Raw genomic sequence first — 26,065 nt, 5'->3', positions numbered from 1 at the left:
TTGCTACGTTAATCCTCAAAAAAAAAAAAATCAGTTATACTCAACACCCTAAAAATTCTCATTTCCTTTTTCTATTTATTTAATTCTTTTTTCCTTGAAAAAAGACCAAACCCCAAGGAAAACTCTTTTCGCGAGGTCAACTGGCAGCCCAGATCCTGACACGTCTGCCAGCCGTCCACCACATAAAAACGAATTCTGATAAACCTTTCTCCTTCAGAGGTTTGCCAGCCAGCCCTAAGACCAAGACCCAGGAGCAGCGACCCGCAGCCAGTACAGCACCTCCCAGATGAGCAGCTGGACTCAGACAGCTGGCTTGGTGCACCCGAGGGCCTCCGTTATTGAGAGCTGTCAATACTAGCCCATTCACCGCAGCCAAAGCCTCGGGTCCCACCTTTCACTGTGGGGTGGGAAGTGTTGCAGAGGCCCTGGACCACAGTGAGTGAAAGGGACTTAGAAACAAAAGGGGCAGATTGCTGTGGACCCCGTGGCTGGGCTGTTTATCTGCCCCCTGTGGGGGGGTGAACGACAGGACACGCACCGCAGTAAACATCAGCACCCGCGAGCCCAGCAATCGGTGAGCAACATTCACATTAGCATGTGTATTGTGTGTGATGAATAATAACCTCCGGAGTGGAGGGAAGGTGGGATATCGGATAAAGAGACACACATGCACAATAATAAACCCATTAGCCCTGCAAAAGTAACTTTTAGCCCTTGCCGGGACTGCGGGTGTCGTCAATGTCAGACCCTGACAATGTGGGCTGCCTGATATGCAACAATCCTGGAAAACGGGGGCAAAATCCTTGCATTATGCACCATGCTGTGGGAAGGGGGGATTTTCGGGGAGTAACAAAAGATCAGTGGGACAAAGAGACGATACAAGACCCCTTATGAGGAGCTGCAGGCTGCTAATCTAGAGGGACGGGACAGGATGCCCGAGGGGAGACTGGGGGGAAAAAAAATAATCCCAGCGTCCCAGAGGGCGGGAACGCAGGGATCGCACACAACGCTAGGAGAGGTCTCTGCTGAGCGAGAGAAGGAGCAGCCGTACAAGGGTCTGTTCCGACCACAACACCCGCTGGCGCCTTCTTCTCCGTGCGGCCAGCTTTTTCTGCCATTTCCGCTGTGATTCTCGAACACTTATTCTGAGACCACGGATTCCTCAGTCCTTCAGGAAGGTTCAGGGTATGAAGCGTTTGAGGGTATAAAGAAAAATTACATAAAACTGTCTACTGCATTAAAATTTTGGGGCATGTTACTATAAGCTTGAGAGAAAGTTTGTAGCATAGCAGTTACAGCCACAGCCCTTCGTCTTGAAAGATGCAGGTTCGAATCCTACCTTCTGCTGTAGCACCCTTGAGTAAGGTACTTAAACCTGAATTACTCAACTTATGTCAACAACTTTACATTTCAGGTCATTTTGAAGAAAAGCATCAGTTAAATGCATATATTTAAATATTTATAGGAAACGGGATACAATACAGGATACAATAAGTATGGTTTTCGATAAATACGATAATTGATCAAATAAAAAAAGCATAAAATATACAGAAAGACACACAGCATACAGTTACGCACACAGTAGTAATAAAGTCATCACTCCTCACTGTTTTACACTTTCTGTAACTGAGGTACTGAATCTATGGGTATCTGAGGGTCTCAAGAGTCACCTGGGTGGGCTGCTGTAGCTCATCAGTTTACAGTGTCTTCGTGTGGTACATTTCTAATTATTGAATCCAATTTTTTTGTTTTGAATTAAATAAATAAAGCTGAGGTGACATGACTTATACAGACATAAGACAGATGCTGTTTTAACATTTAATTTTCATTCCTTCATTTAGCTCATGGGTTTCTCCAAAGTGCTTTACCATTATTTACCCATTTGTACTGCTGGCTCATTTTTACTGGAGTGCTTTAGGGTTAGTACCTTGATCAAGGGTACTGCAGAATAAGGTGAGATTCAAACCTTTAGCCTCCATATCCAATGGCAGCTGTTCTAACCACTACACAACCTGCTGCCCTGGTTACACAAGAAATATGGAAGGACAACTTGCTAGTTTTAGTTGCCTTTCTGTCCTGTCGAAGCTATACCTCAATTATCGGTGACTGACTCATTTACATGCTGAAGGTTTACGTGACCTTCCCTCGCATGGTAGGTTTCAAAGGCCCTCCAGTTGACATGAGGATACCCTCGAAAAGGAGTTACTCAAGAGTGTGCGCAGAAAGGTAGGGAACCATCACACATGCGAGGATAATTCTGGAACCACTCTGGGTCAGCACTGCACCAGGGCAGGACAAGTGGGAATCGGAGGACTGATTTACAGCAGAACATGAAACAAAACTAGGAGCAAAAAAGGAACAAGAAAGAAGATCAGAGGTCAAGTGGGGCAGAGGGGAAGAAAATAGAATTTTAAAAGGGCTCGTGTTTCCTGGTGGGTGCAACCGGCCCGAAATCCACCATCGTGTGCCATTACGGCATCGGTGTCATTCTTGTGGCACAGGAGGGTCCGTCCACGCTTTCCACCCTACCCCTAGGCATCTCACCATAGCTGGGAGGACACAACATGGTGATGTCTCACTTGGCAAAGCGACGCTCAGTGTGTGGGGGGGGGAGTCTCATTGTGTGGTTCACTGACTGACTGACTGCCTGCCACCCTCCCCCTGCAAAGGGGTGATAACACGATACCTTCCACTGAACCGAAGGAATGCCAGGGTGAGGAGTTCACCTCATATACATCTAACAGAACGGCAGAGGAGACTCAAACGCCATGTTTTATTGCTGAATGTGCAGAAATGTAGATAAAGAACTACACGTGTGAATGATTATTTTAAGTATTATAATAAAGTACTGAGCAGATGCCTTTGTCTAAGGTAGTCCACAATTATTCACACACAACACTAAACTACGTGCAGTTATGTACCAATTCATATAGCAAAGTAATGCAACAAACACAGAGTACACACACACGCAGCATAATGTATAGTGACCTGAAACACATGCTCCACAAACACAGTAAGGGAGGAAACCCATGTGAACACGGGAAGCATGCAAACTCCACACAGATCGAGTGGGACTTGAACCTGCTGTGCCACTGTGTCGCCTAGTACACGCAATGGTTATTACAGATACTTTCAAACTAAATCTGGTATCCAAGTGCAGATATTACATTTGATCCATATTTTTCCATTTAAAAACCAAAGTTTGCATCTTGCTTGAGTGCAGCGCAATACAAAATGTGAATTTAATAGAGAGTTTGTGTACCAGATTCACAGAAGAGGAACTCCACAGCCAGCCAAACCCTTCAGCGGCCTCAGTCTGTCAGATCTGCGCGTTGCAGTTAGTGGTTGTGGCCGATGTTACGGGGAGGAAACGGGCCGTGACCGTGAGAATATCATGCAGAGGTGGAGGAGGGGGCCAACCACAACAGTGATTCCAGGAAGGGGTGCAAATTCCCTCAGTCTCTCCAAAATTTAAAAAAAAAAAAAAAAAAAAAAAAAAAAACTCATCATCAAGCGCCGGTCAATTTACAATAGGACTTGTCTAATTTACCTTGGGCTCCCACAGGAAGCTGACATTTCCTAACAGATGCCAGTTTGCGTGTGACGGAGGCAGGACACTGAGCTACTGAGCACCTCTCCCTGCGCTGCAGCTGGGCTCGTGGGGGTGCCTGGTCCTCGAGCACACAATTCCAGCCCTCCAGCCTCTCAGGGCCTTTTTGGCTGCTCCCTGAACCCAATCCGGGGCCCACGGGCCTGGCTTGTGTCAACCACTGCCGGGACCAGGTTGGCGTTGGGGGCAGAGGGGGAATGGACCTACCTCAATGATATACAGGACAATGTTCTTGTAGAAGCAGTACAGGATGCACTTAGCCACCCGGTTGTAGTTCCATGCTCCGTGGACGAGCAGGAGATTCTTCAAGTACTTGAACTGTGGTGAAAGTAGTAAAGAGATCCTTAGTTACTGGTACCTCGATTATGTCCGCCCAAACACTATACAGGATACAGGGCGATGTGTTTGCCCAAAAGATGTGTCGCTCTTAATAAACGCATCCACTGTATGAAAAAAATGCATTTAATCTGTTTAGTAGACTCCTTTATTTTCCTCCTTTATTAGAAGACTCCCTCAACATCTATTATTCCCCTCTACTCCTAGATCCCAGTGAGACGGCATGATGGGGCAGCTCATGGCGAAGGCCATGCCCACTTGGTGGTCCCATAGGATCAAGCCATGACCTCCTGGGGTACAGGGAGGGACCCTTTGAGAAGCCCAGGGGGGTGTACATTCCCAGGTTTTTGGAGAGCATCCTGAGCACGTGACCTCAAAGCCCTTGGGAAGAACGTTCGCCTCCATAACACATGCATGCATGTTCAGTTGGGAAAGTCGGGATAAGAACCACTTGGTTTCATGAGCTTCAATGCTACGTGATCCGTGTGATTCCCAGAACACTCCAGACTTTGAGCTCATTATGCCTCAAAGCTCGACAGTGCCAATTAAAGGTCACTTGTCCCTTGTGTGTCATATTTTAGACCTGAGTCTCGCAGGTTAAAGAGCTTTGAAAAAGGATGGTGTTTGTACCAGGGGGATGGACACATCAAAGGGTTTTAAGGCTATTCATGTCAACTGAAGATGACCATTTGAGATAAATGAAGGCCTTCAAAACAATGACCAGCTTCATTCAGAAGACAGATGAGCAATTTCATCCATGAGAACGCACACTGAAGAAGGCACAGAGTCACACACCTCACTCATGTAAGGTGTGTGCATGCATGTGCATACACACACACACACACACACACACACACACACACAGTCAAACAATACATGTGTAGCAAGTAAGTGGACAAATAACAGCAATGCAACCCAATCACTGGGACTCTTGTGCGTTCAATAGGAGTGGCGAGGCCAAAGCGGCTTCCATTGGTAGTTTCGGTGCAGAAGCAGATCTCTAATTAAACCTCACGTTCACTTTTAAAAGCTCCTGTGTGCGCTATGGTGGTGGTAAGAAAGACGACCGGGGAGTTTTGTTACAGTAACCTGACCTCCCTGTGTAGGGACAATGCGTCATGCCGTTTTGGGCTGTGATGCCCCCCTACCTGGTTCTTATCTCTACAAGCCCTGTGGCTTCATCATCAAGGAAGCTTGTGAAACACATTGTGCACAAACTGGAATTGCACACAGAAAAGAATGATTTGATGACTCATACCTTTGGTGAGCTGCTTTTGTTACTTAAAATATAGGTATCAAGAGGTAGACCAACCTGAATCAACACACTGGACTGACCTCTTAACCCCTGCACACCTGACCACTTCCACCCTTGCCCCACTCACCTGAGCGATGGAATAGTCGGAAGAGTTGGCAGCCTGCAGGCCCTCATTGCCAGAGATACCAACGCCCACATGTGCGGTCTGGATCATGCCTACATCATTGGCACCATCACCGATGGCCAGTGTGATCACCTGTACCTGCTTCTTCACCAAGTCCACCACTTCTGACTTCTGCATTGGGGACACCCTGCAGCGAGACAGGAGCACATCAATACATTGTGCTTCCAAGTCATAATTTCAAGTTGATCTAAGCAGGAGTGATGCCACTGATGATAGCTGACGAATATGATGGACATGATTAGTGCACTATAGAATGAGGACGAGAAACAATGTACAAGGATTGCAGTCAGACTATCACTAGAAATCAGTTACTCGAGAGAAAACTAGAATCACTGAGGAAGATGTATTTAAAAAATCTTAATATATTAAAAAAAATCAAAAGTGGAATTAGAATTACATATTTGAGCAACTTATTTTAAAGGTATCCATTGAACCTGCCTGTCTAAAATACAGGAGTATTTTATTCTTCCATAATTTTGGTGCCTAGAAACAGAAAGCTGCCTCTCCAGTCACGTGTTTAACTTTTGGCTTAGGACTATGTGATAAATTTGCACTTGAACACCCGAGAGCACGCCTCGGAATATATTAACGTACTCTGGTGCCAATATGTTTGAGGCTTTGTAAACTAGTAAAAGAAGTAAAATCAAATCTGAAGTTTATAGGTAACTAATGCAATTTAGTAAGGATCGGTATTATATGAGCTCTGCTTTTCTTTTTAAACTACAGCTGGTGCAAAATGACAGCTATCAGTTAGCTATTTTTTGGGACAGCAGCATTATAATAATCAAGCTGACCAGCGAGAAATGCACAGGCCAATAGCTCAGCATCGCACTGTCATGTAAAGGGGATGTTCTTTGTTCTTTAAACACTTTAAAGGACTTTTCTTGGGATTATAAATGGTGGCCTTCTCAGCATCCAGGTATTCCAGGTCACGTCCTTCCTTTGAAATGGAGTTTGCGGGGAATGGACTGTTGAATGATATGTGCGCTATTCTTCGAAGGCTGGATGGTAACATTAGAAGGCGGGAGGGTTGAACCTGATCGTGTTTGTTCAGCTGCATGTCCTCTAGCAGGAGCGCTTTTCTCCCCCATCCCTGAGTGCGGCTTGCAGGTTTCCAAGATGCGGATAGCAGAAGGTTGCGGAAAACGGAAGCCTTCTCATCGAGAGGGGCACACAAGCACCGTGACCCCTTCCATGTTTTTTCTCCGTGTAAATGTACACATGCAAATATGCTGACAGTTTCTTAATTCACTTGCAGCTAAATTTTGTGTCCACACCAAGTAAGTGTGCACCTGTATTTGTCATTTTTGCTGTGCAAAGCATCTCATTCCATACCAATTCCATCACAGTTTTGCTTTAGAAGAAAATCTGATTATTGGAAGATATTCTGCTTATGGTGCCAGGAGTGGGATGAACAGTGGCCACAATTTTTAAGAAAGTATCTACAATGAATTACACTCTGCTGCTGACAATGCTCATTTGTATCTTTGTGTTGAGTCCTGGTGGTACCTGCAGCAGATTACAGCCTTGCAAGTCAACGCCAGGTCCAGGAAGTAGTGGCGAGCACCGAAGGCCAGCGCGTACTTGAGCGTCTTGCCATCAATGATGAGGGCAAAATCGTTCTCCTTGTGCAGGACGTTTCCCAACATCCTGCAGTGGCGACTCAGAGACTCCCGTGTGTCCTGTCATTCAGACAGACAGCAATGCATCATTAGGTGGTTATTCAATGCAATATGTCATTGAGAACTCCACTCTATGGTACTTTATCCTCAAAAGAGATCACCTTTCCCCAACATAATCCAACCGCCAAACCGCTTATATTAACAAAAAGAGAAGCTCCACAGTGTTTCCTTCCTTTAAACCTATAATCAAAGGCCTTTGAGAAATGCACTCTGACCAAAATCATGCAGTGCACAAAACATAATCAGTCAAATTCACCATGTCCACTTATAATCTTCCATGTCAACACATATTGCACTGATATTAAATGGTCCATTTAGCAGAATCAACTGCCTTTTAAAATCAAATTACAACGTGACTCTCATATGGATAATTAATTGAATAAAAATAGCTAATTCACGGTTGTTTTTTTTTCTGTCTCTTTAGCTTTGTCAGACTTTATTAAAAATTTCTTAAAGTGACCTGAAAAATCAAACTGAAACAACACGCTCACAGAATTTTACACACACCATTAAGAATCATAATATTGTGTTTTACTGTGATGGTTGACAAAACAGAAAAGGGCTTAAAGCAACGTTTATAATTTATTATCAGCATCAAAGAGCAGAATATGAGGTACGGTTCCTCTCTGCTGCTTGAGGGCTTTGCTGCTGGTATATTTCTTGGTATTAAAGTGCGTTTTCTGGCTCATAGAGCCAGTTTTTCCTTGGGAATGTCAAGAACCAGCTGAATTTATTCTACTGGAAACCTGGAGCGTGTCCACAACTTGATTTAACCTGGAAGGTTTTAATCGCCAACGACTGGCTGAGAGAAAAACTGGATACTTTGTAATTTGGTGTGAGCTGTACGTGGATGTGAAATATGGAGGGCTATCGTCCTCCAGGCTGGACTGGAGAAACAGATGGTGGACCGTCTGTATTTGTTCTTGGGTGAGGCACTTTATATGATTTCGAATAAGATGTTCGACTGTGCATGTGCGACCGCAGAAGACAAGGGTGGAACAAAAACGCACAGTCTGGTAAAAGGTGCTGGACACATGTTTCCAGGATGTTCTCAGTGTGATTCCTCTTTGAAACATCTAAGAACCCCCCTTCAAAAAAGCTGGTTCGTAAGTGCTGAATTGTAACTGCTTATAACTGCTGTGAGTGGAGGTTCATTCACTGTAGGGAGAAAATTCTTAATTTTGAGCCACAAAATAAAAACACGACCTTTGGCTTAAATGTGCTCATCTTCATCCCTTGGGCGTCGGACATCTTTGCCCCATTCCAGATCCACACACACAGAACCCACATTGTTTAGACCGTGGGCAAACTGTGGTAGGCCGAATGTCCCAGGGTAGACACTGAACCTTGGCCCATCATCCTCAAGGCACCTCCAACCACAGCAGTGATGAACTGCATTCCTCTTTCCATGTTTAGGGTCATGCTAAAATACGATGTTGGTGAAAATATGTCAGAAGCTGCAAAGGGTTCCAGCAGTACTTGCTCAGAAGGAGCTCTCTCGCTGCGGTCTTCAGCCACAATTCACAGGCTTATTCGATACCCCTTAAACCATGAATCCTCTGGCCAGGAGGAGATGCTGGACCGGATAAATCAAAGAGCTGCTCAGCTGACTCAGGTGGATCGATGTTGAGGAAAAAAAAAGTTGGTGTGTTTGTCCAAAGCCATCATGAAAAGAGTTCACTGTTTAAACCTTCACATTGGATTGGGGGGCACGCTTTCAGGTATAAATGTGTAAAATTATTATTACATGTGTTTCAGGTGGTGACTAAATTGCTCAGACTGTGTGTGAGTGATTTCCCTGTGGTGGACTGGCCTCCTGTCCAGGGTGTACACTTGCACTCTGTGCTTCCAGAACAGGCCACAAACTACCACAACCCTGAACTCGACAAGTGAATAATGAGATCAGTCAGTGAGTAAGTACAGCTACCGTATTTACCTTGAACATTTACTCAAAATGAATTACAAATGCATCAGTTCCGGATAATTACTTATTTCAAAGGTATAACAGGGCGTATCCTTGAACAAGCAATCAAATGATCACAAGTGAGCGTTTCTCATATTACCTAGTGCACACAGGTACACAAATAATCACACACTCACACCTAACACTACACTTAGAGACGGCTAAAAGCTCAAGTTAAGACAGCAGTCAAGGTTCAAACCAAGTGTAGCTGGCCACCAAGCTGCCCCTTCCTTTGGCTTTGACACAAAATCCTCAGTTCTTTTTATGTTTTTGGGAAAAATAATGTCCTCTTTTCCAGATGGCATTCCTGGCAGGAAATTAACTGGTCTTTCACCAGTTAAAACATTTCCTCACAACATCATTGCAACAGAGGTCAACTTCTGAGAGCCAGCAAGGAGTCCTGTACACAAACAGCCAGAAGAAAGGGTGCCAGGTGAAAGATTAAGAAAATGTGCGATTAAACGTTGCTGCCAATGGATTCCAAATTCATAAATCAAGGAAAATTCCACTTTCCTCCATGACTGGAGGACCTCCAGGAGAGAAAGTGGCTGAAAGTGCAGGACCTGGGCATTCTAGATGTCCTGGACATAACCTGTGACTCACGCTGAAGACACAGCAGAGAGAGACAACTTGTGACAAACCAAATGAAATGGACTGAAACAAATCACTTTCTCAACCAGAAATTCAAACTAAAATGGGACATCCTGATCACACCCATTCTACTGTTTTGACCTGCAGGTGCAGGTATGATATTACCCAGCATGTCTACAGAGGACAGCGTCCAGAGCTCTTGGACATACTGTCACATATGCAAAGCATTTCATGAATTCTGAGCAGCAACTTGGTAAACTGATGACTCAAAATAGCCTTTAGAGAAAGAAAGTGTGTGTGTGTGTGTGTGTGTGTGTGTGTGTGTGTGTGTGCACCTTGTGATGCACTGTTGTCCAGGGTGCATGCCGTCACACACCCAGGGATGAATTTTGGTGTAGAAGACTCTAGGAAACTTCACTCCAAAATTTGCAAAAAGGGCAAATGCCAATTGAGGTTCATCAACAGGCATGAAATACACACACACACACACACATTTTCAGAACCGCTTGTCCCATACGGGGTCACAGGGAACCGGAGCCTACCCGGTAACACAGGGCGTAAGGCCGGAGGGGGAGGGGACACACCCAGGACGGGACGCCAGTCCGTCGCAAGGCACCCCAAGCGGGACTCGAACCCCAGACCCACCAGAGAGCAGGACTGTGGTCCAACCCACTGCACCACCGCACCCCCCTGCAGGCATGAAATACTTCAAAGTATTTTAAGATTAAACCACATAATTGATAGAGAAGCTGAAGAAGAAAAAAAAATTCTTTGGAAATGTCTAGACATTTTTAGAAATAGCTAGAAAGTCCTTTTTTTGTTTTAATGTAACATTGAAGTTTCAGTTACATTAAGTTTGTCTTTGTCATTTTTTCTGCTTTAGTTTATTCCATTTCTTTGTAGGTCCTAAAAATTTTGTAGGCCCTACACACAGCGTATAACGGGAAATCTGGCACTGCTCAAGTCCTGTGTTTCTGAGACAGACTCAGAAACACCACGATCCTACATTAGAATAAATGGATATTGATAGTGACAAAGTCTAAGGAATAAAGATTAAAAAAACACATACCAAAAACCCATCTTTTCAGTAAGATGTTTGCTGGCACTTGAAGGCAGAACATACCATACACCCTTAGAAAAACACCATATGTACTGGTAAGCAGCAGTATGACAGACAGGGGAGGGTACCGAAGGGTAGCACCATCGACTGATGGGGAACATGGAGTGAATTCTCGCTAAAGGAAGCATGTCGGAGAGGAAAATGAGACGCGAGAAGAGACAGGCGGATCGGGGAGGAAAATCGCATGCAAGGCGCAAGGCGTAGCAAGGAAAATGAGGTTCATGAGAAAAGATCAGACAAGGAAAAATTTTAGCTAAATAAAACAAAAATCAGGCACAGATAAAAGGATAAATAAAGGAGCAGTGCTGGGAAGAGGGGAGTTTGGCTTGGCATGGGGACGAGGGGCGTGTCCTCTGCCATCCGCTGCCTTGTGGACAGACAATTAGGCCTATACTCTGCTGCTGTGATGGACGAGGACACGTGACCATGCAGGAAGGGGCTCTGCTGGGCGGCTGAGGGTTGAGAAAACAAAAGGGAAGAAAACAGAGCACTGTGGTGTGGAAGGAAAGCTTTGGCGGGATACAGGCCATTGAACCCCAAAACACCAGTCTTTGATTGGGGATTGCATACCTCAACTGAGGTGATTAGACCCATGTTGTACTGGAAAGGCTTGACAACTGATTTTGGACTGGGAATTCATTTGAGTACTTGTGTGTGCTCCTTCATCGGTGTGTTACAGTCTGTGTGTTTTGCTGCAAGTTAGGAGAGCCTTTATGGCCTTTCAATTGACAGCTGCATCAGATTTTAAGAGCTGTCCCTGTAAGGCCCTAAAGAGAGTGAATGGTCTGCTGCGAGTCCCAGCCTGACAATTCAAGAGACCCGGGCGGCGAGGGTCAAAGAGGTGGGGCAGATCGCACCTCTGGGATGCTAACTCTAGTCTCCATGGCATAACAAAGCAGTGACACTCGAGCTAAAGGAAATATTTGGAGCGCTGGGTATTGAGTTTCATGGAGAGACAGAATGAGAGGAGGACAGAAGAGAAGGGCCAGTAAGGAAAGGAGGTGGATGAGATTCAAGAGGAGAGCGAGGTGCTTAGCTGAGGAGCCACACACACATCTAATGGGCAACAGGCCTCGGGTTCTGATTGGTGAGTGCTGTGCTAACTGACAGATTCGAATTAATTAAGTACCCGCATAGCCTAGTTTTGACTCAGTACTCCATCAGTGCATAGTGCCTGATTTAACCTTTTTCTGTATAGGATCTCACTGGTTGCTCTCCTCCTTACTTCAAGCCCTTCAGCCATCATTTGAAAATAGCCAATATCAGTGTCCGAACTTTCACCACGGGGTTAAACAAATAATGCATGTGCGGCGACAGAAGCCCGCAACCTCTGGCCCCAGGGAGGTAATCAGGACTTCAGCTGTCACAATCACAGGGATGAAACCCTGCAGTTGCCAGCCATGCAGACCCCTCCGGACCTCCACAGGGGCCAAGGGGGATATTAGTGCTGGTTCCGCATGTCTCCTCTTAGGGCCTCTTTGTTATGGCTGAGGGGGGGTGATCCCAGCGTGAGGAGGGACGGCCGTCTGCCTCTAAAGACGAAGGCTTGGCCCACGCAGCAGAGCAGGGCGCCGGGTTCAAAGTTGCGCTCCCAGTGCTGCAAACTGTACAGTAAGACATTCTGTGGCTCTGTTTGTCTTAAGGAGCCACATGCAGTCATATAGCTGTACATGCACACACGGAAACCCGTACATAAAAACAAACACACTTGTGCACAAAAACACACCCAGGAACACACATCTACACACATACACACAGTGACCCTCATTATTGTCTGGGTTAATTCCACTTCAGCTTCTCGCCCCGGGAGCCTGCTGTTTATCTTTGGAAGCGCCGCCTGTCACCCTGCATCAGGGTAGCCGGCTAATGATTCCTACTAGGCTGGAGGGCAGAAAAATAATTCCTCCACCAGCCATGCCCCCATTGCTCCTCCAGCCACACCCCCATTCCTGTAGCCCTGCCCCAACTGCTCCATTCCCTCCCGTAAGTGCTCCCCTTACAGACACACAGTAAGTGGTCAGTAGGTTATGTGAGGAGTGACTAGAGCCTCCAAGATGTCTGAGATTGGGACAGATGTGCCAAGCAGTCCCGAGTGTAGTTAAAAGCACCTTAAATGGTTATGAGTCTCTCTGCTGCCATGGATCAGATTAAATGAGAACACCCGGTATTGTGGTCATAACAGAGTATAACAGGGTCATTTGGAGTTTATAATTCTGCACGGATACCGAAAGCTGTCTTCTCCAAGTGTCTCAAGCTCTTCCAGAGAGAAGTCGTGTGTACCTCTGAAAAGTGTCCATTTATACTGGGCTTTACCACGCCTCCACCCTACATGGAGGCAGTACTGTAGACTGCCAAGAATTCCCTTGGACTGGGACAGATCTTAACACAGGCATTGAGGTCCAGTCCATCACAACAACCTCAGACCACCAAGAAATATGAAAAAAGAAAGAAAGAAAGAAAGCTGTATAGCATATCTTGTCTGTGTTAAGAATATAGTATATATAATATACTATAGCATATATAATATAGAATATAGTATATTCTACTGTTTCTACATGGCATTTTTTGGCTCTTTGAATGTCTTAAAGATTAGAAATAAGATTTCCAGTAATTATCTCTATCCTCTGCCAAACCTTTGGTCATATTACAAAAAGTGTTAAAGAGACGCATTAAATCTGTGTTAATCCATATTTAAAGAAACTGAACACTTGACATATGATCAACATTACTGAGAAACTATTCAGGTCTTTTATGCACATTATCACTGCTCAGAAGATATGTGGCAATATTACAAAGCAAACAGAGAAGACGAGGAGGAGGCCTCTGTTGCTGTCAGATTAACGTAGACGGGCCGACCGCGCCTTGTTTTTCTGAACGCGGGTGTGGGGAGGCGATGAGGTGGACAGCTGCCTGGCAGGTCGAAGGCTGTTACTCATCACTGTGCCGCCAGCCCCTTCGGCACCCTGCCTGGACTGACATACTCTGCACAGCGAGGGGCTCGTCCAAGGATGTGTCAGTAACCACTTCCCGGTCAGCAGGGGGTCTCTTCACCCTGCAGATGCCAGATGCCCCCCCCGGGTTCTACCTGCCCTGCGGGTGGATGCATGAGCTTCCACTTCGGGGCCCCTTGGGCAACGATCCGCAGAGCCGCTGGGGTGACGGCACCCCCCACTGCTTAATTACTGAGACCCTCACTGTTAAATCAAGAATTAAAGTGTGGGCGACATCACAGCGCTTGCTGCAGGCCAGTACATCTATGCATGTGTGTGTATGTATGAGAGAGAGAGAGAGAAAGAGACAGAGTGATGGATGCAGCAACAGTGGGATAGAGAGGGTAAAAATGCAGATGGGAGGAAAATATAGTTCTGCTGTTCAAAAAGGGGTGAAGCTTAAATTGAACCCCACTGGGGAGGAGGATGTCAAGACAGGAAGGGCAGAAAAACACAGAAAGGTCCAGTGAACCAAAATTATGATATGCAAAAATGGAGAAGAGAAGGCAGAAGGGAGGGGGACAAAACCAAGGAGGACAACCAGGACGGCAAAGGGCCAGCGCTCAAATTTCCCAGGGGGCCCCTGAGCCCCCAGCCCGATAAATCATAATACTAATGAGTCCAGTCAACACAGAGAGGCCAGTCAAACGCAGCGCTCATCTCAGTTTCAAAGACCCAGCGATCGGACCATGCGAGATGGAAAAGGAAGCAGAGCTCGCGGCGAGGAGATGAACATGTGTGGCCTCGGTGAGAGTCACGAGGATGGGTGGTCCACACAGAGTGTGGAGATAGTCCAGTGCACCACCACACACACCGAGCCTCAGATCAGCGATAAAGCGTGTTTAGAAAGTGCCCAAACAAACAGTCTGAACATCACAACGTCCAGCAGTCCCAGCGTTTGAGTCCAGGGGGACGCATCATCGACAGAGTTTAAACTGCCTGTTAATGGCACGGAAAGTCTGTGACGGTTGAGCTGGAGATCTCAAAACTGGCCATTAAAGGGACCGTCTCCATGCCAGTGGAGCCCCTGGGGATGGGAGAGATGTGGAAAGCTGAACTGACTGGGAGTGACAGCGACATGCTTCAAACTCTGTGGTCATCAGGAAGAAGCATCTAATAAAGCACAATAATCTGCATTGCCATCATGCTCTGTGAGATGCACACATATTGGTGCCAGATTTAACATTGTTTTTGAATATTATTTGAATATTATTATTCAACCATTTATACAGCTGGGTAGATTTTACTGTATCACAGTTCTAGGTAAGTATCTTGATCAAGAGTAATGCAGGAAGTGGGATCTGAACCCCGATGCTGAGTTCGAGGCAATGGCTCTAAACTATGGTGCCATCTACAGTGTAAAAATAACTCCCTCCAAAAGTACTTTACAGTACTACTTTTCTGTCTTTTTCATATAGCTGAATAGCTATAAATTAAGAATGAAATAAAAATAAATTTCAAAAAGTAGATTATGCCCCCTTTTTTGGAATTTGTATACCCCCCCCAACAACCCATCGATACCAAGGTAAAACAGGGTATTGTTTTCACATGATTCTTCAACGTTTCAGAGCCCAGGACTACTCACGTCCAGCGTGGCCTCGTTGATGACTAGCAGACCCATGTTCTTCGTGAGAAGCTTACAGGAGTGACCTGAGGAGGGGAAGAGAATGTCCATAGGTGTCCTCCAAATCAGATCAATTATACTTCTTAAATTTCATAAAATTTTGTATTCCGTCAAAAAAGCAATACAGGGCATTTACATGACATCTTTCTGGGTACTGGAAGAACTGACAGTTTACTACTATTCTGTAGGTCTCAGGTTCAAGCCCCCAGGTTTGTGGGTGGAGCCTCTTGAAGTTCTCCTCCTTGCCTAGCCAGGGAACCATGTGATCTCTATGCTGTAATTCATACCCACTGCCATAACTGTCCTGTCTATTGTCCTCGCAGGTGTGTAGATAAGCAAGTGTGTGTGTGTGTGTGTGTGTGTGTGTGTGTGTGTGTGTGTGTGTGTGTGTGTGTGTGTGTGTGGAATCTAAATAGGCACATTTGAAAAAAAGACACTGTGAATCAAGAGATGTGATAAACTTCTAGAGCAGCGTTTACCATAAATCCCTGGCTTCTAGGAGATCGGGCCTCAAATTTATGACACAAATATTGCAAACGCAAAAATGCATGTGACAAATAGGAGCGTTCAGAGGTAAACATGACAAACGCTAGCGATGAAAGACTGGTTCTTACTCTCTCCCTTTTACTTTGGTGTACTCTGATGGGAAATCTCTCAGAGAACTTCAATTGTTATATTTCATTTGCATTTATTTATTTATTTATTTGAGTTCTCTCCAAAGCAGCGTACAGTGTTAGTTACTTAAAATTCTTTACCCATTTATATAACTGGGCAATTTTCACAGTATCAGTTCAGAGTAAGTACCTTCATCAAGGGTACTACAGCAAGAGGCGGGGTTCAAACCTGGGTCCAGAGGCAGCGGCTCTAACCACCGCACCACCTGCTGCACCATAATAAAAACTGTGCACCATCACTGAACAGGACAAACGTTATACAACTCAGTACTATATATTTTTACTATATATTGTGTTTCAGTAATTTACCGTGTTTCAGTGTATTTGTGAAAGTGCATATTTTTGCTAGTATTTACCTACCTATTACAGCGTATCTCTGTGTGCGCTTGTATCTTAGCGCAAGTGTCTGAGTGTGTGACTGTGTGTGAGCTTAACCCCAGATCACAACCCTCTCCTCCAGACGTCACCAAGGGTCACGCTCCTGGACCCCGCAGTCTGTTTTCTTAAGTACTAACATGCAAATTTACAAATAGGCACGGATGTGTGGAAGCCGCGTGGCCCCGGTCAGCTTGCTGCGTCAACGGGTTCAGCTTTCACACTCAACTCGCCGTGACCAAACCGGGGACCTTTTCTTCATCACACAGAGCGGTTTTCTATTTTCTTTTCCTATGTGGAACTAAACAATAGCTGGTCCCCGGAGGGAGGGGGAAACATGAGCCGTGACACATGGAGGGGGGCCGTGGTGAGAGCTGGACAGCCAAACCATGAGAAGTGGCTTTGGCTTGTGTTGGTGGGTGGGTGGGTGGGGGGCTCGTCCGGTGCTATCTAAGGAAGGACTCCTCCTCTCTTCACAATGAGCAAGAACACATCAAGTCAATGTTTTTTACCCTAATTTAGAGTTATTCCTTTACCTGATATTTTTCTCATTTTTAACCATTTATACAGCTGGCCCATTTTTACTGTATCAGGGTAAATACTGGGTGGCACAGTGGCACAGCGAGTAGCGCTACTGTCTCACAGCGCCTGGGTGGTGCGAGAGGACGTGGGGTCGATCCCCGCTCAGTCTGTGTGGAGTTTGCATGTTCTCCCGTGTTTCTCCGGGTGCTCCGGTTTCCTCCCACAGTCCAAAGACATGCTGTTCAGGTCCCCGAATAGTGTGTGAGTGACAGAGAGAGAGTGTGTTCCACTGATGTATGGATGAGTGACCCAGTGTAAGTAGTGTATCTAGCAGTGTAAGTCACCTTGCTGAATAAGATGTTTGGGCTGATAACTCCACACAGAATTCATTGGAAGTCGCTTCGAAAAAAAGCATCTGCTAAATAAATAAATGTAAATAGGAACCCAAGTCCTTTGATGGCGCAGCAAAAGTTCTAACCAGTACGCCACCTGCTGCAGCCATACTTACATGTACATTCATTTATTTAGCATACGCTTTTCTCCAAAGCGACTTCCAATGAATTCTATGTAGTGTTACCAGCCCACACACCTTATTCACCAAGGTGACTTACACTGCTAGACACACTGCTTACACTAGGTCACTCATCCCTACATCAGCGGAACACACTATCACTCACACACTACACACTTCTTACATGGCAGCATCATCACCAATGCAGCCGTCATGTAGCTGCTTAGCAGAAACACTGATCTCTGATTTTGGTGCTTTACTCAGTTTTACCCTGAAATACAGCCGAATGTGTTTACTAAGGCAGTTCAGGTTAAGTGCCATGCCGAAGGGCTCAAGCCCAGAGAGCGTGCTGTGTTTGCAGGAAGACGACCACATGAAGCGCATGTCCGCCTGTGTTCAGATGTGACACGCACTCCAGCGCGCCTCACGGTTTCAGAGTCGAGTGGAAGGGTCAAGGTGGAAGGTGTGTGCATCTGTCACCGGGAAGGTGGGGTCTGCGAGCTCCCGACCCCTGGGGGTCCCCCTTCACCAAGGGGAAACGGCGGAACAAAGTAAATATTCACTCCTGCTACAGAGCGGCCCAGTGAGTCAACGGGCCTGTAAAAATACTTTCCCCCGCTGGCGCTGGGTTGCGAGCGCCGCGCTGCTGGGAGGGGCCCACAAAGGGCTGATTCAGGGCTGCTGGTAGGTGGTCGCCGATGAGGCCTTTCAATATCCCAAGTGTAATCGGATTCCGGTGCGGCCCGACACGTTTTAGCGATTTAGCTAATATCCCCACATCTGAGGGCTAATAGTGGCGGCATTCTCGCTGCACAATTGGAGATCGCGTACTACACGTGTTTCGCGTCAGCATGCAGCCATCGACAGCGGGGGGAAACGGTACCTATTATGGTATCGACAACTGAGATGCTTGCTGTGTGTGCGTATGTGCATGCGTGTGACACCACATACACCGGCTCTTTTCCTTTCAAAATTTCTAAAAATATTTTCTACTTAATTTCTTTTACTTGTCCGTTTCCAGAAAAATTCAGGTTTGTTGCAATGCAATTGCAACCTGTATTTACACGCACTGCTGCTAGAGGTCAGTAAAGAGCACTCAGATGGAAGAGGAAGACTGAGGACCGTAATTCGTCTTATTTCCACAGCGTTTACAGCTTTCATGTGGTGTTCCTGAGGGCTGGTGATCAACAACAAGCTGGGCAATATTACACATGTTTATGAGATGAGTCGGTCAATCATCTGTCCTGAACAGAAGCTTGTGCAGGTGACATTTTTTTGTTTCAATTTCAAGGGGATTAAAGTTAACATATTACGGTATGTTAAAGTATAAAGTCTTACAAAAGCAAGTCAAAATGAATGCACAACATATTATTTTTACTGCGATATTATACTGTGGCTTTTGACTGATCCCTGCATTTTTACAACAGATTTTGCAGAAAGTTCCAACTACAGGGGGATCACACTCCTTAGCCTCCCTGGGAAAGTCTATGCCAGGGTACTGGAAAGGAGAATCCGACCGATAGTCGAACCTCGGATTCAGGAGGAGCAATGCAGTTTTCGCCCTGGCCGTGGAACACTGGACCAGCTCTATACCCTCACTAGGGTGCTGGAGGGTTCGTGGGAGTTTGCCCAACCAGTCCATATGTGTTTTGTGGACCTGGAGAAGGCATTTGACCGTGTCCCTCGTGGCATCCTGTGGGGGGTACTTCGGGATTATGGGGTTCGGGGCTCGTTGCTACGGGCTGTTCGTTCCCTGTATGACCGGAGCAGGAGCTTGGTTCGCATTGCCGGCAGTAAGTCAGACCTGTTCCCGGTGCATGTTGGACTCCGCCAGGGCTGCCCTTTGTCACCGATTCTGTTCATTATCTTTATGGACAGAATTTCTAGGCGCAGTCAGGGAACGGAGGGTGTCTGTTTTGGTGGCCGCGAGATCTCGTCTCTGCTTTTTGCGGACGATGTGGTCCTGTTGGCTTCATCAAGTCAAGACTTGCAGCGTGCACTGGGGAGGTTTGCAGCCGAGTGCGAAGCGGCGGGGATGAGAATCAGCACCTCCAAATCCGAGGCCATGGTTCTCAGTCGGAAAAAGGTGGATTGCCCCCTCCGGGTTAGGGGGGAGTTGCTCCCTCAAGTGGAGGAGTTTAAGTATCTTGGGGTCTTGTTCACGAGTGAGGGAAAAATGGAGCGGCAGGTTGACAGACGGATCGGTGCGGCGTCCGCAGTAATGCGGTCATTGTACCGGTCTGTTGTGGTGAAGAGGGAGCTGAGTCGTAAGGCGAAGCTCTCAATTTACCGGTCGACCTACGTTCCTACCCTCACCTATGGTCATGAACTCTGGATCACGACCGAAAGAATGAGATCGCGGATACAAGCGGCAGAAATGAGTTTCCTCCGCAGAGTGGCTGGGCGCACCCTTAGGGATAGGGTGAGGAGCTCAGTCACCCGGGAGGAGCTCGGAGTAGAGCCGCTGCTCCTCCGCATCGAGAGGAGCCGGCTGAGGTGGCTCGGGCATCTGTTCCGGATGCCTCCTGGACGCCTCCCTGGTGAGGTGTTCCGGGCTTGTCCCACTGGGAGGAGGCCTCGGGGCAGACCCAGGACACGTTGGAGAGACTATGTCTCCCGGCTGGCCTGGGAACGCCTTGGGGTTCCCCCAGAGGAACTGGAGGAGGTGTGCGGGGAGAGGGAAGTCTGGAGGACTCTGCTCGGACTGCTGCCCCCGCGACCCGGCCCCGGATAAAAGCGGAGGAAGATGGATGGATGGATGGATTTTGCAGAAACTAAGACATTTGTAAATTGAAGATCTGTGTTAGTGATCTTTTATTGATTATGACCTAGTGATAGACACGGATTAGCGGTTGCCACCGAAAAGACTCCCGAACCCAGCTGTACTCCCAAGGTTAGCGGTCAGTATATGTGTGTATGTGTCTGATGTGTGTATACAGTTGGGTAGGTGTTTTGTATTATGTGGGATGTTGTATATTAGGGGCACCTGTGCACCAGGGCCATTATGGGCTCCAGGTGAGAAATGTCTGCGAAACAGCGAGGATAAGGTGCCCGTGTGAGGGCAGCGCAGCACTACCGATGTTGATAGCCGTCTCCTGCTTGTCTCCGGTCAAGATCCAGATCTTGATGTCGGCCTTCATGAGCATCTCGATGGTCTCGGGGACCTTGTCCTGCAGCTTATCCTCGATGGCTGTGGCACCCAGCAGCTGCAGGTTCTGCGTAAACACAAACAAGGCGTTCACCGGCTGGGGCCTCAGACAAACATGGGGGGGCACACTGACACCCAGGCTGTGGACAAGGGGGAGAGTTGGGAAAATAAAGCAGGAGGTCAAACACTCATTCCCTGCCTTGTTTACCCAGATCTGGCAGGAAAACAGGAGGGGAAAACTTTAGGAAAAAGTTTCGGGGGCCATTGTATCTACCAGTATATGCATTTTCATTTAAATATCTGCACTTAAGAACACGGCATCATTGCGCTGTTGATCTGGAGCAGAGCATAGAAACACACACGAAGCCGCCGAATCACACCAGTCTGCGTGGACGTTTACATTCTTTCATCCCTTAAAAAATCTGATTCGAGCATTTAAAGAAAGAAAAAAAATCTTGCAGGGTTCTACAGGATATTAAAATTGTCAGCACCTTATACCACAGAAGTCATTAGCGGTACGTGAAATAACCCAGAGGGCTGCAGGTTCAAATTCCATAGGAGCATTGCTAGTTACCTTCCCGAATTTTCTTAGTCAGTTCTGTACAATAAACTATACCGCCAGGTAATAAGATCCCATGGACTTGAGTAAATGTTTGAAATAATATGTATTTTTAAATCAGTGGGTCATCAGTATTTTTATTTTAAGAATTAAAGGTAAAATGATCTGCTCTCAACGGTATGCATTACAATAATTTAGAAGAGTTTCCTTTCAGTAAACGGTTATTAGAGGCAATTTGGTGCCACCTAGCGGCCAAAGCGCGCACACACGTCCCTTCATGAAGGAGGGTTTTATGCGATTGATTGAATCCATTCGCGTGGCACTGCATCCTCTGCCTGGGATGATTTATGAGTGTGGTCATCTGTGCTGACTTGCATCTCAAAAGCAACCGCTTTTAACAGGGCCACGATTGTGCCCTCCGCGTTTCCGTGGCAACCCGACCCCGTCACCGGGAGGACTCGGTGGGCGCCCGGCACTCCGAACCACATTAATCACATCGGGGGCCCCCTGAAGCTCTGCTGGAGCAGGTCCGAACCACTGAACTCCATGACCCTTTGCGATAAGTGCAGACCGATTCAGTGGCTCCGCGGTACTGAGCGCTGTATGCTGGGCCAACAGCGCAAGCGGGCAAGTAAATAAATCATTAATGAGGCTTGTTTGATGGGCTGATGACCTCTGGCTTCCGTTTTGGGGCCAGCTGAGGTGAGGACCCCTCACTGAAGGACTGACTTCTTCATCACTGGATCAGCCCTTTAGGAATCAATGGTGAAACGGTGTAAAACCGGGCTTAAATTACCATATCGATCAAAATTCAGAGTCAGCCTGGGCTACCTGGTCATCATCTGTATGGGACAAACTAGACAGCACACACATGTCCAACATCTCTGGAAAGTGCAGCAGAAGAACTGGGAAGATTTGTCTGCTCATTTCCTGATGAAACTTCATCAGAAGTATGGTGGAGGGAGGAGAAGGGTAAGAAAAAATTCCATTTCCAGCAAGTGGACAATCAGGAGTGAGGGGAACCCGGTGTCGTTCCTGACCTTCTCGATGAGCTCATAACTCTCCTCCAGCTTCAGGCTGCGGTTCTGGATGGCGGTGGCAGCTCGCCTGTGGGTCTTCAGCCACTCGTTGTAAGAGGCCTCCGAGATGTCAGTCACGGCATAGCACAGCGTGCGAAGGCCTGAGGGGTGGGAGAGGAAGGACGGTGACCTATGACCCCAGGGGTGCGTTAGCCTGCTGCCATGTGTACATTCCTGCTATAATGTAACTATGGGATATGACCCATCTGTTGCAACTGGTTTCATAACAGAACATTACATAATGAATGACCAATCAGAGAGCAAGGAGGGTCCTGGACACTGAACTCCACATTTGGGACTAAGAACCACAGCTGATTGAAAAGTTTATAGAGTAATCACATCGCATGTGTCCTATGTGAATTGTGACCGCGTGGTCGTGGGGCATCAAATGTCCAGGGGTGGTGCCTGTACACCAGGAGTTCAGCCCTTGAGTTTTTGCAGCAAAGAGTTTAACTCCTATTTTTCCACGACTGCGGCAAGGAATGATTTCCTCAACTGTGTGGTAAAAGTGATAAAGTGAAAAGTGGTCAAGAGACACTTAAAGTTGAGTCAAACATTCAGAAGAGACCAAAAAAGGTGAGGAAAAAATTACGAACAAGAGAGAGCTACAGTTGTCACTTTCAAAATGACCAAAAAAAAAAATATTTTATATATCTAAATTTTTTTTGTCATATTAAAGTTGGCATCTGAAGCTTTTTTTTTTTTTTCTGATGCACGCTGGAGTGCCTCAAGAAGCGTATGGTATGTGAAGGAAGGTGCTTTAAAAAAAAACACTCCCACACTGAGGACCTTTCAGACATGGAATGACAATGCCTCAAAACTTTTTAATCAACTCTTGCAATAACGCCTTTGCACCCGAAAACAACTGAAAGGGTGAACCAATCACAGACTCCAACCCATCACAGCAGGAAAGCATCGAGCATCCGTGCCCAGAACCTTGGACCGTAACTCCTATTGATTTACCTTCAGAAAGATTTTTTTTAAAAAAGCATTAGGGTCGATTGCTCCTCCCTGAAAGCCCAGGGCGGATGAGATGATGTCAGATGCAGAGTTGGCAGGAACGAGCTGGAGGGGTTGGTGGGGCTGATGACGGGGCGATAGCCCCACCCAGACTCACCCTCCGTGGCAAACTGCTCCAGGTGCTTCAGTGTGATGTCCTTGTACCGCGAACTGTCAGCCAACCGCTCATAGATGACCGAGTCCTGACAGAGAAGGGGAAACCCATCTACTCTCTTCCATCTCACCTACAGCACCAGTCAAAAGTTTGAGTACACTGGGGCAACCTGAGCCATATGTAGATGGGGCAAACTGGACAGAAGCGTGAACGCAAAACAATACTCATGTGTCCTACATTTGTGGGAGGTGCTGTAGAAGAGCTGGGAAGATGTGATGCCTCATTTCCTGATCAGACTTGCTAACTGAAGGTGAGCAAAAAAATATTTTCCCATATGTGGACTCAGCCTTTACCCTGGTGCTGTAGACTTCACTTGGGCCCATATAAAATCTGCAGAGAGACTACTCACAGCTCCTTTGCAGTACAGCCTGATTCTCCCAGATGGAGTGCGCATGATGACAGACATCCTTTTCCTGGAGCTGGGAACAGAGCAAATTTGGAGGGATGAGTCAACAAACCAACCCACAAAACTGTCCATACAGAGGAATGACTGTGGAAGCACCTTAAGCCGAACACTGGTCCAGGTCAGACAGAAAATTTATCATATGGCACTAATAAATAAGGGAAATCATAGGAGGCCAAGCAACACATATCACAGGTGATTTATCAGCCTTGTTCAGACACAAAAAATTTAAACTCAGAAATGCTGACTGGCTGTGAAAGATCACTCCTTGCTTGTGTGTTCACATTTACAGAAAAAAAATGTGCACGCCAGATGACCTCAAAGGAAAGCCAATCTCACGTCACGCTTTTCAACATTTATAGGACATTAAAAATGTCTTAATAAAGACCCCAACACTCCAAGCGCTGGAAGGGTGACATGAATTTGAAGCTCCGTTAAACAGGCAAAGGGCCATTATCATAATTATCGTCATTACAATAATCATCATTACTGTAATTGTGACTCTTATTAAGGGACCGGATGAGAACTACCACAGGTCTGCATGGATTCCTGCCAATAAGTATGACATACCTTGCCAACCCTACCACTCCCCCCTCACATCAATCTTCCACCTCCATATATAATAAAGCCGGTCCAAAACAAATGGCTGCATTTATCAGTCATGGCAACAGACCTCATCCTTCCACATTGACAATGATGAAAATATTTCAAAATTTTTGTAATGAAAAAATAACATAAATCAACTAGGGTTAGTGGCATGTCTCGGAAATTTCTGACCGGTTGGGGAATAAATTGTTCATTTGAACTGTCTTGAAAAATGTAAGAAACAAAAATCAAAATCAAGTGATATTGTGGGGAAAAAAATAAATGGTTGGGAAGGCTGGAAAAGACCTTATAGACTCTAGGGGTTGAATACCTTGTAAACTCGAGCACATTGAGCAGCTCATACTTCTCCTCCACACCGAGCTGGAAAAGAAAAAAGTGTTTAAGACTGTCAGGGTTATGATTTTAGTTGCTTTGCTTATGTTTAAACAAATGACTATTTAAAATAGACAATTTTGCATCTACAGTATTTAGAAGTAGCAGGAGTTATCAAAGACCTTTGCACCCATTTCCAGGAGACACCAACAGATGGCAAAATTTCACAGGTTTGAAGAAATTAAAAAAAAAAAAAAAGCCTCTTATTTTCAAATCTTCATATTACTTAATAAAAAAACACTTTTCTGCCCACACATATTATAAAAGAGGACACTGTCTGCACTGTGCCGTGGTCATGAGCACAAATTTTAACATTAACGCCCTTCACTGAAATTAATGTAATAAGTACAGGTAATGTACCCTATTTCCTTTTGGCAGCTTTCTTGGAGTTTAACATTTACTTTGGCCACTTGCTTGCTTTGCAAACGTTTAGCCAGAAATGCAAAGGTATGGCAGGATATGCGTGTATAGCACTGTCTAATCTTTGGAAACAAGGCTATTAAAACAAGCTGTAATTAAACTAATAATATTTAATTACATAAATTAAGACGACTTGTTACTTTTCAGCTCCCCTTTTTCCTCCAGCTGAATTTGCTTGGGACACAGAAACAGAGGGCACATTTTATAGCTTCTCTGCACCCAGGGACGATTTATTAAAGGAGCGCTGAGCACTGGTCATGAATACGGCTCAGTTAAGGGCTGGTTTAGTGCGTGTGATGCTAATGAAGAACGTACAATGATGCAATGGAGAGATGTGAAGTGCAATTGTGCTTTTTTCGAGTGGGAAATATCCAGCAGTGACTATTGTGTGATCACCGCTACCCCTTTTCTGCGGTCCAAGCCATGAACCGGCACGGTCAATCAGGAAGACGTAACCCCTCCAAGGGGGTCACGACCTTTGAGTCGAAGTCATTGAACAACGTTTTTTTCTCTTAAGCTCCACACGACACTCACCGCCTCAATGATGACTGAGTCAGGGGTCCGGCCGGAGAACACGAAGCCCAGGTTTTTGGCTCCTCTTACAAGTGCCCCTTCATCTGTGGAAAATAAGACACATCCAACTGTTAAATGGGACAAAGAAGTGCAAAAATGGCAATAAAATGGTACGAGAGACAGTGACATGCCCTGTTTTTGGGTCATCATCATTACAGTTTAACTAGTACTTAGGTGATGCCTTTGTCTAAGTTAACTGACAATACCAGATACTGTATACACTACTAAAGGTCATACCCCCATTTACACAGCACCATGACATTCATTCACATGCGTGCACAGACACACAGACGT

General features: G+C 46.1%; 1 protein-coding gene across 7 annotated transcripts in view; it reads right to left on the bottom strand.

Annotated features, from left to right (window-relative positions):
* The window catches only part of LOC108930890 (phospholipid-transporting ATPase IA-like), a 107,032-nt gene that overhangs the window by 30,950 nt on the left and 50,017 nt on the right, over positions 1-26,065 (bottom strand). For all 7 annotated transcript variants that reach the window (XM_029251711.1, XM_029251715.1, XM_029251714.1 and 4 more), the window contains 10 exons: positions 25,733-25,815; positions 24,717-24,766; positions 23,747-23,816; positions 23,341-23,425; positions 22,185-22,324; positions 20,514-20,652; positions 15,317-15,381; positions 6,895-7,067; positions 5,329-5,512; positions 3,818-3,928 (listed from right to left, as the gene is read on the bottom strand). In XM_029251711.1, coding sequence (XP_029107544.1) covers positions 3,818-3,928; positions 5,329-5,512; positions 6,895-7,067; positions 15,317-15,381; positions 20,514-20,652; positions 22,185-22,324; positions 23,341-23,425; positions 23,747-23,816; positions 24,717-24,766; positions 25,733-25,815 — 1,100 coding nt within the window. The remainder of the gene's footprint in view (positions 1-3,817; positions 3,929-5,328; positions 5,513-6,894; positions 7,068-15,316; positions 15,382-20,513; positions 20,653-22,184; positions 22,325-23,340; positions 23,426-23,746; positions 23,817-24,716; positions 24,767-25,732; positions 25,816-26,065) is intronic.

Source organism: Scleropages formosus, chromosome 5, assembly GCF_900964775.1.
Source record: "Scleropages formosus chromosome 5, fSclFor1.1, whole genome shotgun sequence".
NCBI classification, from domain to species: domain Eukaryota; kingdom Metazoa; phylum Chordata; class Actinopteri; order Osteoglossiformes; family Osteoglossidae; genus Scleropages; species Scleropages formosus.
The sequence above is the reverse complement of the archived record's forward strand: the minus strand, read 5'-3'. Positions and strand labels throughout refer to the sequence as shown.